At 50.0% G+C, this 26,962-nt stretch overlaps 1 protein-coding gene and 1 long non-coding RNA gene across 4 annotated transcripts in view; one reads left to right on the top strand and one right to left on the bottom strand.

Moving 5' to 3' along the window:
• Nucleotides 1-10,638, bottom strand: part of LOC116644601 — a 19,598-nt gene extending 8,960 nt beyond the window's left edge. Inside the window, exons 1-3 of one of the 2 annotated variants that reach the window (XR_004301786.1) lie at nucleotides 10,488-10,638; nucleotides 1,683-1,807; nucleotides 1,041-1,459 (exon numbers count right to left, since the gene is read on the bottom strand). This is a non-coding gene — a long non-coding RNA (uncharacterized LOC116644601). Of the gene's footprint in view, nucleotides 1-1,040; nucleotides 1,460-1,682; nucleotides 1,808-10,487 lie in introns of those variants that run through there. The other variant, XR_004301787.1, reaches the window with a different exon arrangement.
• SALL1 (spalt like transcription factor 1) lies at nucleotides 9,692-26,962 on the top strand. 2 transcript variants are annotated; one of them, XM_032424308.1, is made up of 4 exons: nucleotides 9,692-9,724; nucleotides 11,374-11,466; nucleotides 20,594-24,042; nucleotides 25,254-25,694. In XM_032424308.1, exons 2-4 carry the CDS (start codon nucleotides 11,391-11,393, stop codon nucleotides 25,692-25,694), a joined length of 3,966 nt encoding a protein of 1,321 aa, XP_032280199.1. In that variant the 5' UTR covers nucleotides 9,692-9,724; nucleotides 11,374-11,390. The 2 variants fall into 2 exon arrangements, with proteins under 2 accessions (XP_032280199.1, XP_032280198.1); XM_032424307.1 differs by lacking the exon at nucleotides 9,692-9,724 and having other exon boundaries at nucleotides 11,306-11,466; nucleotides 25,254-26,962.

Here is a 26,962-nt window from a genome sequence, read left to right as displayed (position 1 = left end):
TTAGCTCGTAGAGAGACGTGAGTATGTGCTGAGAGAGAAATCCCCACCACTGACCCACCTCCACTGTGTCTGCAAGAGCACTTCTCAAAATGAGATCTCTGGGGGCGCCTGGGTGGCTCAGTTGGTTAAGCAACTGCCTTCGGCTCGGGTCATGATCCTGGAGTCCCTGGATCGAGTCCCGCATCGGGCTCCCTGCTCGGCAGGGAGTCTGCTTCTCCCTCTGACCCTCCTCCCTCTCATGCTCTCTGTCTCTCATTCTCTCTCTCTCAAATAAATAAATAAAATCTTTAAAAAAAAAAGAGAGAGATCTCTGGAACGCACCTATCAAAGTCGACTACGGCGTAACTAGGGAATTGATAAAAACGCAGATTCCCAGCCCTCACTGTGCAGATACTGAATCAGAATCTTTGGAGCTGCAGTTCATGAGTGTGGATTTTTTTCACAGACCCTTGCCCACCCCCCCCAATTGTTTTGCTCCCTGAAGTGTGAGAACTGCTGGTCTACGGTACTTCCTAGCTTTTTCCACATAGACAACTGTGACATCTGTGTGTCCCCATGTGATAAAATGAAGAAGCTCCGTGTGACCAGAAGCAACTGGCCCTGGGGGGCTCTGGCAGCCCTGGGTCCCATCTAGCTTCCTTCAGCACTGAGAGGAACAAATATGTCATATGCCATTATCCATCTTGAGGCTGCGAGATTGTGAGGTACCCCAAGGCTACTCAAACTGTGGTCCGCGGGCCAGGGCTTGGTCTGGTTTGCTGGCCGTCTGCAACACCATAACTAGAGAAATGGAGAGCAAGCATTTAGAAGCTACTTTGACGGGGCGCCTGGGTAGCTCAGTCAGTTGAACATCCGACTCTTGATTTCTGCTCAGGTCATGATCTCAGGGTCCTGGGATCAAGCCCCGTGTTAGGTTCCATGCTCAGCGGGGAGTCTGCTTCTCCCTCTCCCTCTGCCCCTCACCCTGCTTGTGCTCTCTCTCTCTCTCTCTCAAATCTTTAAAAAAAAAAACAAAAACAAAAAACAAAAAAAGAAACTACTTTGACAGTTTGCCAGAATATGTTTGCTGTTTATGTTTGCTGAATCTGCGATACAATTTTGGAGCTCATATTTTGTGCAATTCTGTTTTCTATTCCATTTTTTTCTCAGAACTTTTTCTAGTAATATATTTTCATATTTTCTAGTACTATATTTTGAAAAGCATTGGTCCATGGCAGATTGGGAAAAAAACCTTGTTCTTCCCTAGATGGTCCTTCAGATGACGACTGGTCGATGGCATTTCAAGCTAATCCTCCAGTCAGTAAACTGTAAGTCAATGTGAACAGTGTTGGTCCAGCTTCAGACCCTGAACTCCATCTGGATGCACCGGCTGCTGGGGGCGAACCTTCTCTCTCAACACCCGTAGGGCCTCTAATTCCAAGACTAGGTTAGCACCTGGCATTCAGAAGACTTTTTGCTTCTGGGTAGAATAATAGAAAAAGTCATTACTACTCAAAAACACAGGGAAAACTCGATGCTTCTTCCAGGGTCAAGGTAGATGGCTCAGTGCCAACCCTAGTCCCATATCCACCCAAGCCAATATTTATTCCCAGATCAAATGCGACCAAGTCCTGAAGAACTTTTAGGGTTCAAGTGTTTAAACAGGACAGTGGCAACTTCCATTTTCTCTTTAAATTCCTTACCTCTAACATCCATTTCCATTGTTTTCCAAAGTGAGGTACCCAATTTTTCAACGTTGTGGAGCAATGATTGAAGTGTATTGAACCGCGCACATGTGAGGTGTACAACTGGATCCGTGAAACCATCACTACAATCGAGATAACAAACATATCTATTACCCCCACGAGTTTCTCTGGACCCCTCAACAACCTCTCCTTCCCTCCCCTTCTGTCCCCAGGCAACCATTAAACCACGAATTTGTCACCATAGATTGGTTTGCGTTTTCTAGAATGTTATATAAATGGAATGATGTTGTCTGTGTGCTTTTGTTTCTGCTTTCTTTCACTTAGCATAATACTTTTGAAATTCATCCATATTACCGCAAGTATCAGCATTTAATTCCTTTTCATGGCTGAGTAGTATTCCACTGCATGGACATTCCCCAATTTGTTTTATCCATTCAACTAAAAAACCAATTTAAAAAAAAAAAAAAAGGATATTTAATTTCTCAACTCCTCCTGAAAGTAGAATAACAAGGAGGAGAGGAAAAAGAAGAAACAGGAGCACATTTTTCTGAGTCCACTCCCTTCTCAGGATCTTTGCAATTGCTCTTTCCTTGGCCCAGAATGCTTGTGTCCCCAAATTGTGGCATGGCTGACATCCCCCCCTCATTCTCATCTCAGTGCAAAGGTCACTTCCCTGGAGGCCTTCCTGATCCCCCTTGTCTCCCTCCCCGTGCCTCCACCCAGTCATTCTCCATCACATCACGCAGTGTTATATTCTCTAAAGGACTTACCATTCTCTGCATTTATTGAGTCTTTTCTTTTTTAATGCCTATCCCTTTCATTAGAATGTAGACTCCAGAAAACCAAAGAGACCCTCTCCATCTTTTCACAATTACATTCTTCGAGCCTAAAACACCGACTTGCATATAGTAGGTGATCAATAAATGTTGGTTAACTGAATGAATGAATGAATGAATGAGCAGGCAAAGGGTCATACTATAGACTGAGTTGTATTTTTTAAAGTTTTAAGACCTTTCGTTTTGAAAAGTCTCAGATCTCCTTGATATAGTAATGACATTCGGGAGGCCACCCACCAACACCTCGAAGAGAACGGAAGGAGCAGCTGAGACTTGGAAACGTATTTAATGGACTGGTGAGAAAACCAGCCCAGGCTATCCCCACTGCTGGCTGGCTCCAACTCTCCTACAAATCATCTGAAATGCTAAATCATGTTTAAATCCCTGATTGTGACCACCGGGAACTATGAAGGACACTCACGCATAATTTACATACTGCCAAGCTCCTGAGAGCCTCTAAATAAAGCCCCTGAGGGCCCCCAGGCACTATTTTTGAGGAGAAGGACATCAAGTGACAGATTAAATCGAGTCTGTTCCCTCCACGCCAGAGAAAAAAGAAACCTCGCCCTCCGCTCGCTGACATCTGTGACTATCCTCAGCTCCATTTGCCGTCAGACGCTTGCTTCCCAAAGCCATGGTCAGGATCCTGAAAACGTATATACGCGTGACTGTCTCACATTTTGCAGAACGCCGCCGCCGCTCAGGGGAGTTTTTTTGCTCAGACTTTCGTTCTTTCTCTAGATCTTAACCATGCAAAGTGTTTTCAGCTCAAAGCAGTGGGGAGGGGTGTTCACAAGAGTACTCCGCATTCTGATGGTAAATGCGACATTACCTTTGATCACAACGTGGTCATAATACCAATCACGAGGTGGGCATAGCATCTTCTAGAGGGTTTGCATCCCGACCCCGACAGACACGCACCTGGGAGGGCAGGACAGGCTGATAGCATTTCCCACCCCAACCATTAGATTTTGGCTACAGAGGGCTCTGTTATTACGACCGCGCTCAATTTTTATAATCTGACAAAAATGGAAAGCAAAAAAGCCAGCAACAGGAGGCCTAAGTAAACACGGCGAGTGGTTTATACCTTTCAAGGGGCCCAAAGAGAAACAGCACCTGTTTTATTGTTGTGTTTTGTTTTCTGCTCAATTCAGAGGAGTCCGTACAATCAAAACACACATACATGAGCCAAATAAAACAACGAAGTGAATACAGTCTGGCACCTAAGCAACAGGCTACTTGCACGTCACCAGTGCTCAGGAGCTTTCTAGAAGCAGGCAGATGATCTGTCCCTGGCCCACATGCACAATTAGGCTTGGGCTCAGGCATACCCTGCTCTAGTTTCAATTTTCTGTAGGAGTCGGAAAAAATGTTAGGGAAAAAAATAAAAACTAAAAAAAATGTTAGAAATGCCCTGAAATCAAGCACTGTTTGTACCCTTGCGCCTATGCTGTTCCACTCACCCCCAACACTGAGCCAGGCAATAACACACGCCCAGGAAATAAACTCTTTGATCAATTGCCCATCAGCAAGGAAAGGAATCACAGTGTTTCCGTGGTCTTCCCCATGCCTAGCATGTTACTCTGCAGGGTGAATGAGTAAATGAATAAGGGATGGATGAGTGAATGGGGAACGATATTTCAACCATCCTGCAGCATTTGATCCTAACAACTTGTGGGGTGGTAACAATAATAGTTAGCACTTATATTATGCTAATTATATGCCAGTCACTATTCTAAACTCCTCATACATATTAACTCTTTTAACCCTCAAGAGCTCTATGAAATAAGGACTATTATTATCTCCCTGGAACAGACGAAGGAGCTGCTGGAGGTATATGGAGGTCAGGCTGCTCGGAGGAGCCAGAACTGACTCCTTGCTGGATGCTCTGAAGCACTGAGCTTCCTCTCCATGAGCTACCTTTCATGCAGCAGGAAACGGGAGTGTAGTGATATTAATTTGACCAAGGTTACTACCCACTCCATGGGTGTACACCTGGGACCGTGTTCCCAGGACGTGCACGGTTCAGTGACAACCAGAATGTAAATTCCCGTAGCCTGACTCCAATGCCCAGGTAGGGCATGTGAATAAAGCTAGCCAGGGACAGTCATTTGAGATCAGCAGAAGAGAGGGTTTGCATCCTCTCAAGGAGGCTGGAATAAAAGGCCAGCTTTCTCAGCACTATTCTCCCAAACAGGAGGTGCTGCGGGTCCAGGAAAGAAAGAGAAAATAAAAACAAACCTGGAAAATGAGGGCTTCACCCCATCTCTCCCAGAAGGAGACAGATTCGCTACCATCTTCCTATCTTCGGTCCCTGGGCGAAGGCCGCAGCGAGTCCGGGGCCAAGTTCTAAGCAAAAGTTGCATCTGTAAGGGCCTGAGCAAAGGTTCTGAGCAAGGCTTCTCAGGCACTGGGGTTTACTACAAAATAGGTCAGAGAGTCTGGGGTGGGGAGGGAACTCGGGATGAGACAGCAGAGGCCAGGACAGAATGAGAATTATAAATGGGAAGGGGGAGAAAGAGTTGGAGCTAGTTCCTGATCCTAGTGTGCTTTCCAGCGTGATGGTTTCGGGGATTATGATTTGAGAGTTAATTGCTCCTGTTTGGGGAAGGCACAAGAAAGCAGGGAGACACGGGGTTTGGAATTGGGAAACGGGAGTCTCTTAAATTTAAAACCCCACCTTAAACCAGGGATTAATTCGCCGGAGCGAACCATGTTGTTGCTGTGGCCAGAGAGAGGAGGATGAAAACCCAGAGAAAGAAATTATAGTACAGTAATTCAGAAACTTCATCCAGCTGGAAAAGGAGAAAGAAGAAGAGCTGGGTGGGCTCTCCACTTGCCTCCTCCGCCCCACCCCTTTTTACTCATCACACAGATGGCGCCAAAAACAGGGCCCTAGATTGAGGATTTGAAGTCGGTTGTGGGGACGAGGTAAAGCTACCACTCTGACTCAAACTGCAAACTCGGAGAAGAAACACCTCTCTCCCTCACAGCGAAACCCAGAGAAATATCCCCTGCGCGAGTCAGAGCTCAGCTGACATTGGTGGGGTTTGTAAATTCCCAGTAATTCCTTGCTCACAAGGCCGCTGGGCAGACAAGAGCAGAGTTGGCTATGGATGTCTACGGAACAGAAACCAAAAGGTGCTTTCCTCCATGAACTCCAGCCATCCCCAGGCCAGGTGTCCAGGCACATAAGCTTTTCATAAAACCAAGATGCACATCTCTTTGGAAACTGTTGCTCTGTTCTTTGAAGAGAGACATTGTGCTACCGAATGTGGCAGACTATATAAATTGTTTTAAGTTGGTTAGAAGAGATTTGCTCAATGCGTTGATCTAGGAGTTTCCACTGGGAGATCATTTGAGAGGATCTCCTATATGAATGAAAATGAGTTTCCTGGCTGACCCCCCCCCCCCAGGCACAACCCCAAATGCACACACAGCCCAGGGCTCCACTGATCTCACACCCATTCCCAGCAGACGACGTAAGAACTCATCATTTTTGCACTGGATCCAAAGGTCCTACTCTTGAGCTCAAAGATGAGAATCTGTGAGCCCTGCTGGGCTTTCTGAACATCCTGCTACTAGGTTCCAGGAATTAGCTACACTCTATTGCATGATGATAATTTTTTTTCTCACGCTGAGAAAACCGCAGTGGGATTTTAACCAAAAGGAAGCAAAGGTTTTCTTTTTATAAATTCGATTAGTCTTTTCCACTTTCTGTACCTCGAGACATTTCCTTTGGGAGGAATTTTATACCCAGAGACCCCTTAGCGAGGCACTGTTGCATGCGGGGCGCAGTGAATTTAAGTGCAAGACGCTTCATGTGGACGGAAAGCAAAAATCACAGGCACTTGCAGTCGCCAGCGAAGTCAGTTTCTAAATGCTGCCCTGGGGATGGCCCTTCAGGAGAAGGAAGATGAAGTTGGCCGCGGGCAAGCTGCACGGGACCTCTGGCTGGGAGGCGTGCGGGTGGTTACCAAGCCCGCCCTTCGCTCGCCACGGCCGACTTTCCCGCCGGAGCCGGCGCCGGGGCTCCTGGTCCCCGCGCGGCACCCGGCGCCGGTCTGGAGATAGCCCTTGGCTGTGGGCGGCGGGAGTCCCCCTGAAAGTGCGCCTTTTCGCCGCTGGCACTCAGCTGCTGCGGGAGCGAGCGCGCCGAGTGCGCACCGCTTCGACTCCTCCGCCGGGACCCGGGGTACCCATCCGAGCCAGCTCCCCGAGGCCTCAGGTTCGAAGCCTCTCCCGCGGCCGAGGAGAGGTGAGGATTTGAGCGCCAGCAGTTCGGTTAAGGAAGGAGTTTCTGAAACTCCCGGGGAAGCGAAGTCCCGCGGGGCGTGGAAAATAACCAAGCCTACGGTGGGCTTTCCAAACTTGGTCTTTGCTTTGGGTCAGTGTTTCTGCGCCCTCCTCCCACCGCTCTAGCCCCAACGCTAGCAAAGAGTTCTTAGGGCTAGGGTAACTCGCCACGTCAGTCCTTTCTCTGTCTGCTCTCCCCCCCACCCCAAACTTTCAGACCAGAAAAATAGAAGTAACCCCCGCGTGCGTCCAGGCGTCCCCATCCCAACACACACACCACCAGCAGCAGCATCATCACCATCACGACCACCACCATCACCACCACCGCCGCCGCCCCCACTCCGTCCCTCCCACCTCCGGGTAGAGGAGGGACTGGGAACCTGATCTCCGGGCTCCTGCCCTAAACGTTTCCCCATCAATAATGTTGATACCATCGAGGTGCCTCCACCCCCGCCCCCGGGGCACCGCTGCCGCCTTTTCGCCGTTTTTTGCTTGACCCAAGAAAACGAAAGCTCCTCCACTTCCCTCCTAGCCTTGGCCGGGGGGTCCGCGGGGCCTGGGGCCTGGGGCTGAGGAAGCAGGGGCTCGGCCAGAGCGCGTGGGGGCGTCCTGCAGTTCCGGGGTGCCCAACAAGCGCGGGCGGAAAGAGAAGGAGGGTCCCGGGCCCAGGCCAGGCCTCATTCCAGGCTCCATCCCAAATCTGGGGTCAGACTGGGCCAGCATGAGATATTTTTGCAGGTGGGAGAGCCAGGCCTCGGAAAGGGGAGGCCCAACGCCCTCCCCCCTTCCCAGGATCTGGGATGAAGCGGAGAGCTCGGAAACCGGTTCGGAAACCAGTTGTGGCCCGCGGCCTTGGCGCCCAGCCCTTCGGTCCGCCAACCCAACAAGGCGCTCTAGGTCTTGGGAAAACCGAGGAGCCGCATTAGGAGAAACAGCCATCAAGCCCCCAAAATGTGAGTTTGCACAACTGGCCAAGCGCCTCCCCCGGGTGCGGTTCTTGTTGGCCCACGAGGTCACGACCCTGGTGCAGCAGGCAGCCTCGCTTCGGGCCACCCCCATTCCCTCGCCTAGATCAGTCCCTAGGTGCCAGGCCCTCTGGTGGAAACGGCAAGTCGGAGGCGCGTCCGCCCGGCTCCCCCAGCAGCTGCCCCACCCTAGGCCCGGACTGCGCGACCCCCTATAGAGCGCGCAGGTCACTGGGGTGAGCAAGGCGTGGGGACGGGCTTCGGCTGTGGCACCTCGCTCGCACTCGCTGCCTCCTTTCGACCCGCTCAAAAGTAAAAATCACCCCCCCCCACTCTGTCTCTGTTTTATTAATTTAATTATTTCTTTGCCTCGCGGCACGCGAAGCCTCACCCGCGCCCTGACATCGCAGCGCCCGCGTCAGCGAACCACGGAACTTGGGCCCCAGACAATGGCCCGTAATTGATGTATTGCCATCAACAATAAAGACCAATTCTCCTCTCCCCGCCATTCCGACCATCCCCCTCCTCCCATCCCCCTCCTCCACCTCCCCTCTCCTCTCTCCCGGCCACAGAGGGAAAGAAAACAAACAAGAAATTAGCGGGGGACGCCGCGCACGGAGCGAGACGCCCGCCTCTACGCCGTCGAGGACGCAAAAGAACGAAAAAAGTTATTAAAGTTTGGATCCCCCCAATTAATTCGTCTCTGTTCGCCCATTTTTAATTAAACATCGCGAAGCTGCTTTTGCGTGTGCATTTCGTTTGGTTGTTTGTTTTGGTGTTTTGGGGAGAGGGAAGGCTTTTTCCCCCCCCTCAATCCTGATAACACATAGAGCAAGGAACGAACACGTGTGAAGCTATTCCGGGAGCTTCCCGCGGCGCACGGAGCGCGCACCGGGAAGCAGGGTTTGCGGGATCGCCAGCTCGGCTCGGTTCCTGGCAGCACGCGGTGACCCGGAGGCCCGGACTTTGAAGAAGCCAAGAGTGTTAGAGACGGATGCGGGCGGCTCCAAATGCAGGCACATTCAGAGAAAGGAGTGTGCGAGTGCATATGCACGGGCACGTTAGTGTACCTGGGATAGTGCGGGCTGGTGTGTGCGAGGACCACAGTTTGCAACGGTGGGGGGGTGCGGGATTGGCACGTGCTACTGTACACTTTCCCGGGGGTCTGGGGGAAGCGAGCGGCTCGCACCCCAGGAGCACGCAGATCCATCTTTGCCGAGGGATCTCTTTAAATATTCAGTGAGAAATAATGGCATTTGAAGCACCACCTATGGAAACATTATTATCTTCATTCTTCAACATCAGCCCCACTGATAGCTTCGTTTGTCTTTTTATCAAAATCTACTGTAACCAACAAGACCTGGGGAGAAAGGGAGAGCGAGGTGGAGAGGGAGTGTGTGTGTGCGTGTGCATGTCAGGGACCGAGCGAGAGCAGAAGAGAAGAAAAATAAGGGGAAGAAGAGAAAAGGTGAATGAAGAAAGGGCGGACAAGAATAAAGAAGGGAGAAGTTAGACCAAGAAAAAAAAAGTCGCCAAGAGGAAAACAGAAACATTCACCCGCACCCGCACACAAAAGATTTAGAATTAAAAAAAAAAAGACCAAAGACCAACGAAGCTAAAAAAGAAGCGTCCTTTGGGGGAGAGCGGTAAGGGTCCGGTGCACCCGAAAACCGACTCGAAATATTGGTGCCCACTTCGCGCGAACCGACGGTGGTGCTCTCCAGACTCAAGGGCGCTCCCGAATTGGGGCGTCCTTATGAGCCCTCTCCTCTCCCGATAGCGAGATAGGGCAGGGATTGTGTATCTGCAACCCCCCCTCCTCCCCCATTACTCAAGCGAAGTTTAGTTTGTCCATCGGGCGCAGGACTTCGCGAACCTTGGAGCGCGGAGACCCCGAGGCGCGAGGGGAAAGAGCTAGGCTGAGCCGAGGACTGAGCTTCAGGTTCGCGGGCGCCGGAGCCCAGCGGAGGGAGCGCGGGGCCCACGCTCCCGATTCCCGACCCCGGGGTGCGGGTAGGGCGGCTGCATCCCGGCCCGGGGAGATGGAGCTAGTGCGAAAAGTTTGGGTGCTGCGCTCGGCAAGTGCCAGAGAGATGGAGGCGAGCTTCTGTCGGGCCAGACAGCTGCGGACAGGGAGGCCCCCCCCACCCCCCACCCCCACTGCTCCCGGCTCAGCACAGCCACCTGGTTGCCAGGAGCCTGGGGCGCGGTCCCCTCCCCCCAGGGCGGGGAGCCCAGGGGTCCTGAGGACTGGCTTTGCCCACGGCCCGGCCGCCTGGGCCGCGCCTCCCGAGGCCAGGGGCGGGTTGCAGCGTTCGGGGTAAGCGGCGGCCCCTCCCCTCCCCCCGGCTGGAGCTGAACTCGGATCCCAGGCCGGTCCCTGCTCTCCGCCCGCCCCGGGCTCGGCGGCGCCACCGCCGCCGCCGCCTCCCCGCGGAGTGACGCGCCCTGCAGCCAACCGGGGCAGCCGGGGGGGAGGTCCGGGAGGGGTCCTGGGCGGAGCCGGGCCGCCCCTTATCCCACGGGCTCGGGGCTGCTTCTCCCGAAAACTTCAGCCCTAATTGTCCTGGGAATGTCCGAGGTAGAGAAAGGGAGCGAGGGAGCAACGAGAGGCTGGAGGATCGGGGCCCTTTGAGAAGGATCCGGGTGGCGGGAGAGTTGCCCCTCCCCCCTCCAAAAGCCCCAAACCCATCACGTTCCCAAACCTTTCCTCGGTCCTCTTCTCCGCGCCCCCGCGAGCCCGCGATCCAGGGGATGGAGAACTCGGGGCGAAGGAGCGCCGAGCCAGGCGGCGAGCGGGCGGGAGGCCGGGCCGCGGGCAGTAGGCGGACCGGCGTGGGGCTGGCTCTTCCCCACTCGCTTATTTTTTTTTTTTATGGGGTGGGGGTGGGCTGCTTTCTGGTAGCTCTTAAAGAAACGAAGAAACACTCACGAAACGGGACTTCCTCCCCCCAAATCCCGCCACGGGACTCCCTCCCCCCGCGGGCCGGCGCGCCTAGCGCCGGAGTTGGGAAGTTCGCCGCGCGCCCGCAGCCTGGGTCTCCAGCCCCCGCCGCCCGGCCCCACCCCCCACCCGGGAGGCTTAATTCCGGGGAGGGCATGCTAATTCGGGTCGGCCCAGCCCGGGATAGGGGGGGGACCGGGGGGGGGGGCAGGCCAGGGCGCCGGGCGCGCAGAGGCGAAGAGGAAGGCCCGCGGCGGCCGGGCCGCGGAGTCCCGGGCGGTCGCGAAGAGGGTTAACCCAGTGTCGGGCGGCGCGGCGCGCAGAGCCAGCCCCGCGGCCGGCTTATTGGGCCAGCGCGCGGAGAGACAGGGGTCTGCAGCAAATCACGAACTAATTGATTAAGGCGAGCGGGTTTGAATAGCGCTGGCCCGGTGCCAATCGCCTTTCAAAGAGCCCCTCTATGATTAATCGCAATGCATTATTGATAATCATAATTATAGCAGGACACATGCGCGCTGCGCCCGGGGCCGGGGAGCCGGGGAGGGGGCGGGCGGGCCGGCGGGCGGGGGGAGCCGCCGCCGCCGCCGCCGCTCGATTTCCGTAATTTTGAGAAGATTTTTTTTTAGTAATTTTTTATTCTGCCCCAGCTGATGTTTGAGCCAGCATGTCGCGGAGGAAGCAAGCGAAGCCTCAACATTTCCAATCCGACCCCGAAGTGGCCTCGCTCCCCCGGCGAGATGGTGAGTGCTCCGGCCCGCGCCGCGGACACACACACGCACACACACGCACTCACACTCACGCACACCCGGACCCACGCACACGCGGCTGGCCCCCGCGCCCACCGCCCCGGCCGCCGCCACCGCCGGGTCCCCACTCGCCTTTCCCACTCGGCGTATTTCTTCCTTTCTTTCTTTCTTTCTTTCTGTCTTTCTTTCTTTTCTTTCTTTTTTTTTTTTCCTTTTTAATTTTCAATTTGCCTGCGCTAGGCTTCCCCCCTGGCCTGGGGAGAGCAAACACTTCTCCCGGCAGAATCTTTCCGGAGTTGTTGGGTCCTCCCGGGCGCGGGGGGGAGGAGGAGAGCGGGCACGCGGGCCCGGCTCCTCCGGCCCGGCTTTTCCGGGGAGCGGCGGCCGGGGCCCCGGGTGGCCGGCGGGACGCGGGCCGGGCGGAGGTCGGCCGCCCGGGGCCTCTCGCGCTTCCCGCGCCGTGCCGGGGGCCCCTGGGCCGGCCTCCGCCGCGCCGGCCCTGCTGCCTGCGGGAAGGAAGTTTACTTGGTGCTCCGGGCTGAACTCCCAGCGCGGGGGAGCCCCCTGTGCCGCGCCCCCCCCAAGCGCTCACACTCCACCTGGGCCCGCGCGGGGGAATGGGGTGCCTTTAGGGGTTCAGAGCTGCCAGAAGACGGGGACCTGTGTCGCGGCGCCGGTGCCCGACACGCCGGGGTCGCAGCAGGGGCGGAGAGTGCTCTTTGCTGCTGGTTGCTTCCGAGACACAGTGCAGGCGGACCGCGAACAGTGTTGGGGTCCGGCTACCCAAGTTTATCCCCGCATCTTTTCTCCAAATACATGCACCCCACCCCTCGCCCCCGAGAAATCTTTACATTGGGTGTGCGTCCGCTGAGGATCGTGGTACGCCGTGCTTCCAGGAATCGTGAGGGTCTTTTTCCAGGGCTGGGGGGGGGGGGGCTCTCTAGCCAGAGGAGAACCTCCCTCCCGAAACAGAGACACTCGCTTTCTCGGATGGAGGCGACAACTGCGGGGTCCCGATGGGAATGAACAAGTCTAGAACAAAGTTTGTGTGAGGGCGCCGAGGCCGAGAGTAGGAGAGGTCCCGGCAGGGGATTTGGGGTACGCAGGGAGGACACCTCGAATCCCTCCTTGTCCCTGAAGGTGGTTCACTTTAGGGGCCTCCGAGCTGCCAGGCCCAGCGCCCTAGGCGAAGGAGCGGCGCCTGGGTCGGTCCCCAGCACGATGCTTGCCTCTCGGCTGCGGGAAGGACGAGGGCAACCCCGGCGGGGTCTCCGCGGCTCCGGATGCCCTTCGAAATGCTCAAGCCCTGGGCAGCATTTGGGGGTATGGAGGAGGGAACTGGACCCCGACAGGGCTCAGAAGCGTGCCCTTAGATCGGCACCTCTGTCGACTAAACTGCGGCCATCCGGGCCCCACGGTCCCCGGGCTCCTTCCCTAGAGGCCTGCTTCTCTGTAGAGCTGGGGCGCGGGGAGCCGCGCAGAGCCCAGGCAGAGAAGCCAAGGGACTCCCACTCCCGTCACCCCGGCTGTCGGGAAACGGGACTCCTGGCGTGGGGGGTCCCTGTAAGAAACTGGGGAGAACTGAGACCGATTAAGAAAATAGTTTACAATATTTGCCCCCCCCCCACCCCAGTACTTTTTCGAGCTTCCAGCCTTACCCAGAGTCTCTGCGATTTCTCAGTCTGCTGAGAAGAGCCCCCGAACCCCGCTTTCCACTCCGGGCCAAACCGGGGACGCGAGATAAATCGGGGTGAAATTACCCCAGGCCGCAGGAACAGCTCCGAATATTTTTCCGGGTTTTCTCAGCTGGTTTCTTCTGCTTCTCGCCCCTACACCCATCTTCCCTAAAGTTTCTGGTGAGACCTTCCACCCCGAACACTGTTAAAGTTCCCAATTTGTGTAGGAAAAACCAAACGGGAGGAGAAGAAAAGAGTTTTTCGGGGTTTGTTTTGTCTTTTTTGTTTTGTTTTGTTGGGGTTTTTAAAATTTTTTTGTCAATTTGTACTGCTTTCATACATTTTCAAAAAGGAGAAAAAGGACTCTGGCTTCGCGGAGAAATGATGCCTGCTAGATCTTTGCCTTTCTCCTGTCGCCTTCTGAATCCGGAATTTTTAATAGTTAAGGCTTCTCATAAAGCGATAGCATAAAAGGAGTTCACTACCTCTTACCATTATTATTTATTAGGACTTTTTTTTTTTTTTTAGTTTATTTGAGCTTTGAGGTAAGTTAATTAAGTCACTGAATCAAGTTTCCTTTCTTTCTTTCTTTCTTCCTCCCTCTCTTTCTTTTTTCTTCCCTTTTTTTTTTTCTCCCCTAAAGCTGGTTCATTGTCCTAAGAAGCAGTAAAGTGTTAGGGGCACCATGGCCAGCACTTTTCCTCCCAGTTCTTTCTCACCTCTCCCCACCCCCTCTTTTTCTTCCATGGTAATGGTTTTAGGTTATGACTGTTTTTACATGGTTGAACAATAAGTTTGGGGGAAGCTGCCTAGAGGGTAGATTTTGTAATAGGGTTACAGGATTTAGTATGTTGTAATAATATTAGTACACAACTAATCCTCCTCAGCGTTTGCCTTACAGGAGGGCCTTCCACACGCCCCATCTTTTTATTTGAGAGTAGTGGGGAGACGGGCTGGAGAATACGTGACCTATCTCAAAGTAACCTTTAAAAAGTCGCCACCTTTTCTGCAAGGAATTCAGCAATCTCCATGCATCCCCCGACACAGAACACACACACTTCACCGAGTTGTTGGGGTTTGGGGCTTTTTTTCTTTTTTGGGTTTTGTTTTGGGTTTTTTCCCCCCACGTATATAAAGGTTATTACATTTTTAGAAGACAGTGCCTCACTCAAACAATGTGTTACTTTTTCTTATGTCTCAAAATGGTCGGAAAATATGGTCCATGAAACCTCGAACAAACCGAATTAAATCTAGTTGGTGCCTTTGACATAGGCTTGCACCTCACACGTGCTGATTTCTACCTAGAGCCGGACCTAGAAAAGTTTGTGGGCCCCCAGTCACAGGAGCCCAGAAGCAGAGACTCAGGCTGAGAGCAGCCAGGGCTGTTGTGCTGTGTGTCCTGCATGTGTGTTTGTGTGTGTGTGTGTGTGTGTGTGTGTGCACGTGCATACAAAGAAAACCAGAGCCATGCTAAACAGCCACACGGATAACTCCCTCAGAACAAGTTCAAGAAAACAAGATTATTTGGTCAGTCTTCCGATGTTCATATTTTAATTCAGCTGTAATACCAGGAACCCCCTACATTAAACTGGGAAATTTTTCTATTTCTTATGAAACCAAGATTATGGCACATATTACTTGTCTCTTAAATGGTATTCAACAAGTCTCAGATTATTTGTAGAAAGATGACTGCCATTGGAAAAATTATTTACCGGGATGAATAATTCTGAGGAAGGGGAATATTAGAATCTGATGATTTTCTATGTGGGTTCTTTACTAAGCTCTGGGTTTCAGAGGTGTGTGTGTGTGTGTGTGAAGATTGAGGGATGGACCATTCAGACTCCATTCATTTATTAAAGTATTTTGGTGCTCAGCTTTTTCAAGGAAAAGATAATATTGGAAGAGTGATAAAAACATCACGAACTCGAGATAAAACATTGACTCATATAAAGTATCATAAACATTCCTCTTATTTATATTAATAATGAAATTCTCTTATTTACCAAAGTAATTTACTCATTGTGAGCAGCTTAATGGCAACACATTGATTTCTGGGCCCAAAAGGTTAGAGAGAACTATAATTAATTGCTTTTTTTTGAAAAACCGACACCTGCACGATAAGGCAGTTGGAAAGAATTCATGTTTAATCAGGCCTATTCTAAGTTTGTGGCATAATGGAAGATTCTGGATGAGAGAACACAAACTGTTTTGGGGGGATTTGCTTCGGGCTGCAAATACTTTCTAAAACGTTAAAAACAAACATACCAACAAGCAAAGTAGAGTTGGGCATGAGAGAGTAGATGCAAAAGTGAATTTGTGATAGTGAGGGTCTCATGGTTTCTGGTGCATCAAGTTTGTCCTATGGTTTGTAGAGACAAGTGCCAATTTATAGGTTATTCTTTGGGGACTTTCATTTCTTTCTACGTCTGCAGGTAGCAAGTCATCTTTACCAGGAGCCTTTTAGAAGGCAGAAACCCACATTTCTCACAGGGAGAACTTAGTGGGAACCCGAGCGAGCAAGCGGCAGAGTCCCAGTCTGCTAAGTTTTTTGAAATGGTTCAAAGCCCAGCTCTCTGTAGTAACCAGAACAAAGTCCTCCTGCCGTCTTAATTCGGTGTTTCTAAGACATCGCATGGTTTACTGCTCGCCCCATCTTTCAGAATTTTCGTAGCTTACCAAAACTGAAGGAATTTAGCAGTTTAGCAGAGACGGTAAATTACCTAAAGCCCCAACACCCCTCCCCCCACACACACACACAAAAAGTGTGTGTGCCAGGCTTTAGAAAAGCTAAATGTGTCGAGCTGTTTTAACCTTTGCTAGTCTCCTCCCATGAAAAGGTGACAAGGTCCAGATCATAGTATGTCCTTCAGTATCTTCCCAGTGACCCCCAAATTGAGTCTTGCTAGTCACTTAGCAGGAAGTTGGTAGTTTATTTTAGTTTCACCTTATCAGCTTGGCTTCTTTTCCTAACCTTATTCCCCTGTCACCCTCAGATGCCAGACCCCCAAAGGGGAAGATTGACAGGTAGTCCCCATAGCTCAGTTTTACCCTCAAACAACAGGGATTTAGTTTCTTGTGCCTTTGCCAATGTTTATGTAGTCAAAGTTTAGATCTCGCCTTAAGGAGTCTCTCTTTTTACGCGTCACTGGAATAGGAAAAGCCACAAAGAAGTTTTTGAACAAACCCTTGCAACTGGAACCCCATCTAGTGTTCAGTTTGATTCATCTAAGGGGAAGACATTTTCCCCCTTTCATTTATTGTGTGCATTAGGTGGGTTTGTATCCCTGCTTTAAAAGGAGTGTCTTGTCCGTGTTGTTATTTTTTTCCAGAGATTTTGCTTGTATTCTTCCACTCGAGAATACACTAATCCTGGCCAGAACACGGAGGGAATTGAAGCGGGCCACTGATGTGTCATTTGGTTGCATATCACATAGAGGGAAACTTAAGACATTATTACAGAGAGTATGCAGGGCACACGTTGGAGTGTTTAAAATTTCTTTGGAATCTTAAGCTGGACATTCAGATTTAGGTTTTTCCCAGGTCTGGGCAAAAAAAAAAAACACACAACATATATATGTATATTAATAATAAAAAGATAAAGACCAATCAATCAAAAATGTAGGTGATGGCCTTTCTAAATTAGTCTACGGGAAGGAACAGCCTGTAAAAATTATAGGCTCCAAAATCACAATCGTGTGCGATGTTCTATTAAAAATGTTAATGTGATCGTAAGGTAGTGGAAAGTAAAGTGAAGGATCTTTCTGAAGAGCTCCAAAAAAGAAAACTAAATGTGGTAGAATAGGGTTGTTTGGTTTGGTTTGGTTTGGTTTGGTTTTTTTCCTGGCTGGCCAAACCTTGCTGTGTGGGGCATAGTTTTATTTTTGTTTTCACAGTAGACAGATCTACTGGAACACTTCAATTTTCTGCCTCCTATTCTGCAATGTTAGGTTGAGATGATGAAAAACTGACAAATTTGAATTGGGTGTCAAGCACCTAAATAGTACAAGACCTAAAACATCTGGGATTTTTGTATAAATTGGATGGAACTGTAAGTTCACCACTTTATCCTCTAAAAAAAAAAAACAAAAAAAAAAAACAAAAAAAAATCCTGGAAAAATTCCAGCTATCTTTTTGTGTGTACAAACTTAGCAAACCACTACTTCTCAAACGTTCCTGCCTGACTTGGATTATAAAATCAATTTGTATGCAAACGCCATAGAAAAGGAACTGGAATGTTACTTTCACCCTAGTACAGGGAGCAAGGCAACTGTATTTACTATAATGGGGTCACCAGTTGCAATCTTGTGTTAACAGATTATTGAGAAACAAGATAGCAGACGGTCAAAAAATGAATTAGAGCATGTTTGTGTGTGTGTGTATCTTATTACAACTTAAAATATTCCTTCTGGTAGTTAAAGATTCAAACTAGTCCTCATGCTTTGTCTTTGTTGTTGTTGAGCTTCTTCATTGCAGTTCAGTTCAGAATGCAGACAGATATAAAGTTAAGAGCTATTTACAGTAGAGCGACACCTGCTTTTGAAATAAATCAAAATAGATACTGGAATTTTTTTTTTTTTTGGTGTTCATAAACATCAGGAGATTAAATTAATCGACTCTCCAGTGAGATCAAATGTCAGCTTATTAAAATGTTGTGAAATTCCAAGCTAAAACACGGGCAGCTTTTGAACACAGTCTCTTTCTTAGAAGCAAGCAGGTATTTATTTTTAAGCATCTACATTTTCCGTCCAGTTAGCACAATCCTAAATCTAAAAATGTTCAGGTTGAAAAACTTGAAAATTCTCAAGTGAGTCTTGAAGCAGTGCAAATGCCAGAATTCGAGCCCAGGAAAGTAATAATCAGCTAAATCCTGTAAAGTGACCTTCTTTTTATTTTGTCGATATATTATGAGAATATCAGATGTTTGCAAGTTATAAAGAATTAAAATGCCCTTTAATCGTGAACACAGATGTGCTAAATATTTGAAGCAACTACATTGTAATGTGTACAATTGATGAAGTCAGTTTTCTGATTTCCCTTGCTAGTTATTTAGTTCTGAATCTGTCATTATTTGTCTAAGCCCAGCTGACCAAGCAAAACTGTGTTTTAAAGTGGCTTTATGTTTTGATAAATGTGAGCTGGTTGAAAAGTATTTTCCACTGAATGCAGAGCTTAATAGAACATGCTGACATAATAGTTTTAATGCATTTTGTTGAAAATGTGTGAACAAACAGAATAGCTTTTGTTCCTTCATAATTGGCTGTAAAAGTAGATGGAAACATAACCATTACATATGGAAATGTGCAAAGAGAAAGAAATAACATTTCTGTTGAATATATTAGGAATTGCATTTCCTAGTTTAAAATAAGCATCTGAAATGGATGCATCATTTAAAATTGGTTGTCAAAATAAGAAGCTTTAAACAGAATTTTTGTCACATTATTTTTGTCCCAAGTTAAGCAACATAACTTTAGCGAATTTCGTTTAATATTTTGTTTACATTATTTTAAGGCAGGGAGAGAGACAGAAAGTGCTTAAAACAGCACCTTGAATGTGCACAGGAATCCGGTGCCAATTAGGATGATTAAACATTAAATTAAAACTGAATCATTATTGGTATTTTCTGCTACAGCTAAGATTTGTTTGGTATTGTTAATGCATTTTGCTCTATACCCTTGTGAAGATTAAAAGATGGGTATTAGAAAAGCTAGCTTGTTAAGTATAACTTAGCTACTCAAATAACACTCCCACTGAATAAAGTGTGCATACATTTGGCATACTTCACCGGGGGTTCTCATCAACTTGGGCATCACTCAAGGCAAAAAGAGTTAAAGTAATTTCCAGAAGTTAGTATTTAGGCATTAATTATATTTTCTGGAATGCAAAAGTACTCAAGCTTTTTTGGATGTTTACTACGAAAAGGCAAATGGCTGGCTCTTTGGAGTTGACTCTTAAGTTTACCGAAAAAGCAACATTTTGAATTTGTATTTATTCATATTTGCAATTAGTTTTCTTTTCTTTTTTTTTTTCCCCCTGCAAGTTTTCTGGGAGATTCAATTTGGAAGTCATGGAAACTAACTATTATCTGATTCAGTTCTGCAGAAAAGCATGCAGGGAGGTAATCCTTGAATTAAACAGTTTTTTTTTTTTTTTCACAGCCTTCGGAGATGACCACACACCATTTGTACAACAGAAGTTGGTGTTCCCCATGCTGGGCAAACAATGGGGCTCCATCCTGTCTTTGAATAGGATGTTAGCTTGGAGTTGGAGATTTTTATGTTTAATTTACAAATGGATCTTAGCGAGAAGAAATCTGAGCAACCAGTGGAAACAAACATGAAATAAAGGGATTTTTATAATGAAAGGTTCAGGACAATCTGTTAAACAATTGATAACAGTTAAGAGCAAACTGTTTTTAAAGGCATTCAGACAAGGAGAATTGCACAGCCTTTCCAAACTCTAAACCAAGAATTATTTCTTCCCTTCCCCTTAACTGCACATCCTTCTAGAAGTTGATGTTGAATCAGAAATGTAAATCTTGTGCCAGTTTTTATAGATATAAAGAGCTCTTTTGATGAAATATTTAGAGGCATAATGTTGCCATTTGGAGCATAGTGGCATATATTCCTTGAATAGTGGAATGGTAGCCAAGGTTGCATTTTTTAATTTTAAAAATAAACATGCCATGGGGTGATATATAGGTGCCAGGCAGGCCTTGTAACGGATTATGATCATTGCCTTTCTCTTTGGGGGGTGTGTGTGTGTGTGTGTGTGTGTGTGGCTTTCTTGTTTGTATTCAGCGGAGTCTTGAGCAGTCTGGAGGATTTGTTACTGATGTGGCAAAAGTGTGTTTGTCACCGATCAGCCTTAGCTCAGGTTCTAGGTAGGGGCTGGAGGTGATTTTTAAGTTGTCAGTCTTCTGCTCAGCGATATGCATCCCCCACTCCCCCCCCCCCCCCCACCCGTCAACAACTGATTGGAACCTGAATGACTACAAATTAGTTTAGTGACAGAACAAACTGTCACAGATATCTTTGAATCAGTTGAAAATGAATAAGGTTGACAGAAACTCAAGAGACTAATAAGTCCTCAGAATGGTTGCTGGACCCTCTCTGGATGAGTAGACAATAAGGTGTATAAAATATTGGAAATCAATATTTCGCTATGGAATTTCATTATGCACCAATGTCTTCAGTTCGTAGTATTTTATATTTTGATGGATTATCTGAAGACCATGGCTCTCTGAGATACCAGATTGATAGGAATTCCTCCACACCCTCAACATGTAATTATGAACGTCCTTAGGTGATATCGACTGGTTTTCGGGGGCAAGAGTTTGAGTTTGGAAGACGGAAAACGATTGATCACCCTCTTTCTTGTTTTGAAGTCGTGGGTGACCCTGTGCGTCCCGGCCCCCTTTCTAACGCTGCACCTTTTGATGTTCGCAGGAGACGCAGAGAAAGGTCAACCCAATCGCACCACGAAGAGCAAGGATGCCCATGTCTGTGGCCGGTGCTGCGCCGAGTTCTTTGAATTATCAGATCTTCTGCTCCACAAGAAGAACTGTACTAAAAATCAATTAGTTTTAATCGTCAATGAAAGCCCAGCCAGCCCACCCGAAACCTTCTCTCCCACCCCCCCTCCCGAGCATCCCGATGAACAAATGAATGACCCCGTTCACAAAACAGATCAGGCCGACTGCAGCGACCTTTCGGAACACCGCGGCCGCCACAGGGAGGAGTCCATGGAGGTGGAGGCCCCGGGGGCTAACAAAGGTGGCGGTGGCGCTCCGGGGGGCGGCGGGGGCGGCGGCGGTGGTGGCGGTGGCGGCCCCCCGCCACCAGGCTGCAGCGGCGGCCCCTCCACAGGTACCTCAGCGATCACAACCTCTCTACCTCAACTCGGGGACCTGACGACACTGGGCAACTTCTCGGTGATCAACAGCAACGTCATCATCGAGAACCTGCAGAGCACCAAGGTGGCCGTGGCCCAATTCTCCCAGGAAGCGAGGTGCAGCGGGGCCTCGGGGGGCAAGCTGGCCGTCCCCGCCCTCATGGAGCAGCTCCTGGCCCTGCAGCAGCAGCAGATCCACCAGCTGCAGCTCATCGAACAGATCCGTCACCAAATCCTGCTGTTGGCTTCCCAGAGCGCAGACTTGCCAACATCTTCGAGTCCTTCTCAAGGTACTTTACAGACATCTGCCAACCCCTTGTCCACACTCAGCTCCCATTTATCTCAGCAGCTGGCTGCAGCAGCTGGATTAGCACAGAGCCTCGCCAGCCAATCTGCCAGCATCAGCGGTGTGAAACAGCTCCCCCCCATCCAGCTACCTCAGAGCAGCTCTGGCCACACCATCGTTCCCCCCAACAGCGGCTCTTCCCCCAACATTAACATTCTGGCGGCAGCGGTTACCACCCCGGCCTCGGAAAAAGTGGCTTCGAGCGCTGGCGCTGCGCACGCCAGCCACCCGGCAGCCTCGGCAGCGTCCTCACCAGCTTTTGCAATAAGCAGTTTATTGAGTCCTGCATCTAATCCACTTCTACCTCAGCCGGCCCCCGCTAACTCGGTTTTCCCCAGCCCTTTGCCCAACATCGGAACAACTGCGGAGGATTTAAACTCCTTGTCTGCCTTGGCCCAGCAAAGAAAAAGCAAGCCACCAAATGTCACCGCCTTCGAAGCGAAAAGCACGTCGGACGAGGCGTTCTTCAAACACAAGTGCAGGTTCTGCGCGAAGGTCTTCGGGAGCGACAGTGCCTTGCAGATCCACCTGCGCTCCCACACCGGAGAGAGGCCCTTCAAGTGCAACATCTGCGGGAACAGGTTCTCCACCAAGGGGAACCTCAAAGTCCACTTTCAGCGCCACAAAGAGAAATACCCTCATATCCAGATGAACCCCTATCCCGTGCCTGAGCATCTGGACAATATCCCCACGAGTACCGGCATCCCGTACGGCATGTCCATTCCTCCGGAAAAGCCGGTCACCAGCTGGCTAGACACCAAACCGGTCCTGCCCACTCTGACCACTTCAGTCGGCCTGCCGTTGCCCCCGACCCTCCCGAGCCTCACGCCCTTCATCAAGACCGAAGAGCCAGCCCCGATCCCCATCAGCCATTCCGCCACCAGCCCCCCAGGCTCCGTCACAAGTGACTCCGGGGCCCCTGAGCCAGCCACGAGAAACCTGGGTGGGCTCGCAGACGAAGCCGAAGGGTCCGCCGGGCCGCCCTCCGGTGGCAAAAGCGAAGAGAGCGGCGTGGCCCCCGGCTCGGCCCCGGCGGCCGGTGGCGGCGCTCTGAGCTCCCCGGCGGCCGACGGCGGCTCGGGCAGTGCCGCGGCTTTCACCAACCCCTTGCTGCCGCTCATGTCCGAGCAGTTCAAGGCGAAGTTTCCTTTTGGGGGACTCTTGGACTCGGCCCAGGCATCGGAGACCTCCAAGCTTCAGCAGCTGGTAGAGAACATTGACAAGAAGGCCGCTGACCCCAATGAGTGTATCATCTGCCACCGGGTCCTCAGTTGCCAGAGCGCCTTGAAGATGCACTACCGGACGCACACTGGGGAGAGGCCCTTCAAGTGTAAGATCTGCGGCCGGGCCTTCACCACGAAAGGGAACCTTAAGACCCATTACAGTGTCCATCGGGCCATGCCCCCGCTCCGCGTCCAGCATTCCTGCCCCATCTGCCAGAAGAAGTTCACCAACGCTGTGGTCTTGCAGCAGCACATTCGAATGCATATGGGCGGTCAGATCCCCAACACCCCGGTCCCTGACAGCTACCCCGAGTCCATGGAGTCGGACACGGGCTCCTTTGACGAGAAGAATTTCGACGAGCTGGACACCTTCTCCGATGAAAACATGGAGGACTGTCCCGAGGGCAGCATCCCCAACACGCCCAAGTCCGCGGATGCGTCCCAAGACAGCTTATCTTCTTCGCCTTTGCCCCTGGAGATGTCAAGCATCGCTGCTTTGGAAAATCAGATGAAGATGATCAATGCGGGCCTGGCAGAACAGCTGCAGGCCAGCCTGAAGTCCGTGGAGAACGGGTCCGTCGAGGGGGACATCCTGACCAACGACTCGTCCTCGGTGGGTGGTGATATGGAGAGCCAAAGTGCTGGCAGCCCAGCCGTCTCAGAGTCTACCTCTTCTATGCAGGCTCTGTCCCCACCCAGCAGCACCCAGGAGCTCCACAAGTCCCCCAGCATGGAGGAGAAGCCCCAGAGAGCAGCACCCAGCGAGTTCGCCAACGGTCTGTCTCCCACCCCCGTCAACGGTGGGGCTTTGGATCTGACGTCCAGCCACGCAGAGAAGATCATCAAGGAAGATTCTTTGGGGATCCTCTTCCCTTTCAGAGACCGGGGTAAATTTAAAAATACTGCTTGCGACATTTGTGGCAAAACCTTTGCTTGTCAGAGTGCCTTGGACATTCACTACAGAAGTCATACCAAAGAGAGACCATTTATTTGCACAGTTTGCAATCGCGGCTTTTCCACAAAGGGTAATCTGAAGCAGCACATGTTGACACATCAGATGCGGGACCTTCCATCACAGCTCTTTGAGCCCAGTTCCAACCTCGGCCCCAATCAGACCTCGGCGGTGATCCCCGCCAACTCATTGTCATCTCTCATCAAAACAGAGGTCAACGGCTTCGTGCATGTCACTCCTCAGGACAGCAAGGACACCTCCACCAGTCACGTCCCCTCTGGGCCTCTGTCCTCCTCTGCCACGTCCCCAGTCCTGCTCCCAGCTCTGCCCAGGAGGACCCCCAAGCAGCATTACTGCAACACGTGTGGTAAGACCTTCTCCTCGTCAAGCGCCCTGCAGATCCACGAGCGAACTCACACTGGAGAGAAACCCTTTGCTTGCACTATTTGTGGGAGAGCTTTCACAACAAAAGGCAATCTGAAGGTACCTCGCTCTGTCTGTCCCTCACCCACCCACCCAGCAGCCCTCTTGCTGGTTTGCCATTGATGATCTGTGATGCATGCTCCCAGGGCCAGCAGCTCCCCAGAGGCAGGATGTGCAGGGAGCGAGTTCTCGCGAGGGCACCTGCCACGTGGGGCTGACAGCGGAGAAACCCGGGCGCCCCGTGTGTGGGTCAGGATCAGTGGCGGGGACCCAGGGACCGGGGCGGGGGGGGGGGGCGGGCAGGCTGCAGCCCGCCGAGCGTGAGCGCCTGGAATCATTTGGTCCACCTCAGCGAAGCAGCGGCCCCCAGCCCCGCTGTCTCGCTAAGTGCACCAAATGAATTGTCTTACCTACCCAGGAAGACAGCCTGGCGTTGCCATGGGGTATTGATTAAAGACCTCCACGTGGCCTGTGTGCAGCCCGTATCACTTAATAATTACCGTCCTCCTCGGCGGATGCATCTATTTTTCATAACCGTGCAGTCCAGCACGTTGCTCGCGTCCCCAGAAACAATAACGTCACACTGCCCTGCTAATGGGTATTATGATAATTGATTATACAACACTTCCCACTGATATGTGTTGGAAATAAAGCAAATATGCTTAGGTTCTAGAGCAACAGTTGAGTGTTCTTACTGTGTACATTTTTCTGTTGACAGAGTATTTCTCTAGAGATTGCTGCCAGTAATGCGAGGTGAATAATTACTTTCTGGCTCTCCTCTCTGTGCACGGGCCCTCCACCGGGCAATCTGTGAGGGGTACTTTCTTCCCATCTGAAAAGGACATTTATAGGGTAAAGAGTGTCAGATACACTACTCACCATTGCAATGAGAGTGGACATAACAATTCTAACCCTGAAAGGAGCTATCTGCGACTGACTAGCTTGCTTGAGGCCATTATAAGCTAAATAGGGGTAATAAAAAAAGAGTAAGTAAGGCAGGCATCTTGGCCCCAGAAGAGGGACGGCGGCCCAGGGCTGGGGAGAGTGCGCACGTTATTAGGAGGCAGCCGCAGTGGACAGTTCCCTATTCCTTCTCCACCGTCTGGCACTTAATAAGAGTAGACATGTAGGCCACTTGCTCTGTCGAGTGTTGGGGTATGAGCGGAGACAGATTCAACTATTAAGCTTCTCCCTTCCTCTCTCTCCCTTTCCCTTTCTTTCTTTCTTTCTTTCCCCCTTTTCCCCTCCCCACCCCCTTTGCCTCATCTCAGGTACACATGGGCACTCACATGTGGAATAGCACCCCTGCGCGGCGGGGCCGGCGGCTCTCCGTGGATGGCCCCATGACATTTCTAGGAGGCAATCCTGTCAAGTTCCCAGAAATGTTCCAGAAGGATTTGGCGGCAAGGTCAGGAAGCGGGGATCCTTCGGGGTTCTGGAATCAGTATGCAGCGGCGCTCTCCAACGGGCTGGCCATGAAGGCCAATGAGATCTCCGTCATTCAGAACGGGGGCATCCCTCCAATTGCTGGAAGCCTGGGCAGCGGGAGCAGCTCACCTATTAGCGGGCTGACGGGAAATCTGGAGAAGCTCCAGAACTCCGAGCCCAGCGCCCCCCTGGCCGGGCTGCAGAAAATGGCCAGCAGCGAGAACGGAACCAACTTCCGGTTCACCCGCTTCGTGGAGGACAGCAAAGAGATTGTCACAAGTTAAAGCGACTCTGGCTCAGAACGAGAGACCCACGGTTGCCTCCCCCTCCCCTCCTGGTTCCCCCAGATCGATGAACTACAACATTATGGAGACATTCTTTTTGTACCTTGTTCAACTTCTAGAGTTATAAGAAAGCTTATTTATTAGTGATATAACCTGGCTTTGCAAACAGAATGCAAGCGTTAACTTTGGTCTTCTGTATTTTGGACTAAATACTAATTGACTAGAGTGCTGTAAATTTGCTGTAACATTTATGGCAATCGCAAGTTGCCCTGCTAGGCGGTCTTAATCTGGCATTAACTTATTTTCTATATCCGGTTTAATATGAATTCTGGTGTTGATGCAATGCCTCAGTGATGCATTAGATCTCTAATAAAGTCTGTATATAAACGTACACTTTGATCCTGCTGGAAAAATTTTATCAGCAAACACGTTGTCTAATCTTTCAAAACAAATTTAAGCGAAGGACTGAAAGTACAGACTGATCAATGTGGTTCTTTGAAAGGTTTGGGTTTTTTTGTTTTGTTTTGTTTTGTTTTATTTTTATTGGAAAATTCAACCTGCTTTTTTTTTTTTTTTTTGTAGATTTAACCATTTCCGTTTTGAACTGCTATTTGTATTGTGCTTTTTACTTGAGTCGTCCTCAATGTTGATAAGTTTCTGTACAGTAATAAGCACGCAGAATTCTTTAGAGAAAATACAAGTGTTGTTTTGGTAGTTGAAACTGAGACGTAACATTTTGCCTTGTAGGTATATTCACAATAGAAAATGTGTGCTGGAATTACACAATGCTGCTAATTATGGCATCTTGAACAACCATCAGTGGAGAAAATGTAGATGCTCTTGTATATACGATAAGAAATATCACTTTCATTAAAATGTACATATGTTCCTTACAAGAGCAAATGCTTCTTCTTGATCAAGAGAGCAGGTATAGTGTTTGTTTATTTTGTATTAGGTATGGAACAAAAAAAAATTGGACTGTTACATGCACTTTCTTGGAAAGTTGAAAGAAAAGGGGGGGGTCCAATTTCTTTAACATTTAATACTTACTAACAACAGAGATACTGTAATTTTACCCAAGTAATCAAATACATTTTTTTTTGCAACAGATAAAACAAAATACCGTGTCTGTGTTTTTAGAGTGCATTTCTATTTAGCCAGGCCCCGAAATGTATTTTAACATTTCCCCAGGCACCAGTAAAGCCTATGTGAGTGTGTATCTCTCTCTCTCTAAATAAGGAATTGCAAAAGGCGTAACAGAAACAGGT

Source organism: Phoca vitulina, unplaced genomic scaffold (assembly GCF_004348235.1).
Source record: "Phoca vitulina isolate PV1807 unplaced genomic scaffold, GSC_HSeal_1.0 scaffold30, whole genome shotgun sequence".
Classification (NCBI taxonomy): domain Eukaryota; kingdom Metazoa; phylum Chordata; class Mammalia; order Carnivora; family Phocidae; genus Phoca; species Phoca vitulina.
This window is presented reverse-complemented; position numbering and strand designations above follow the sequence as displayed.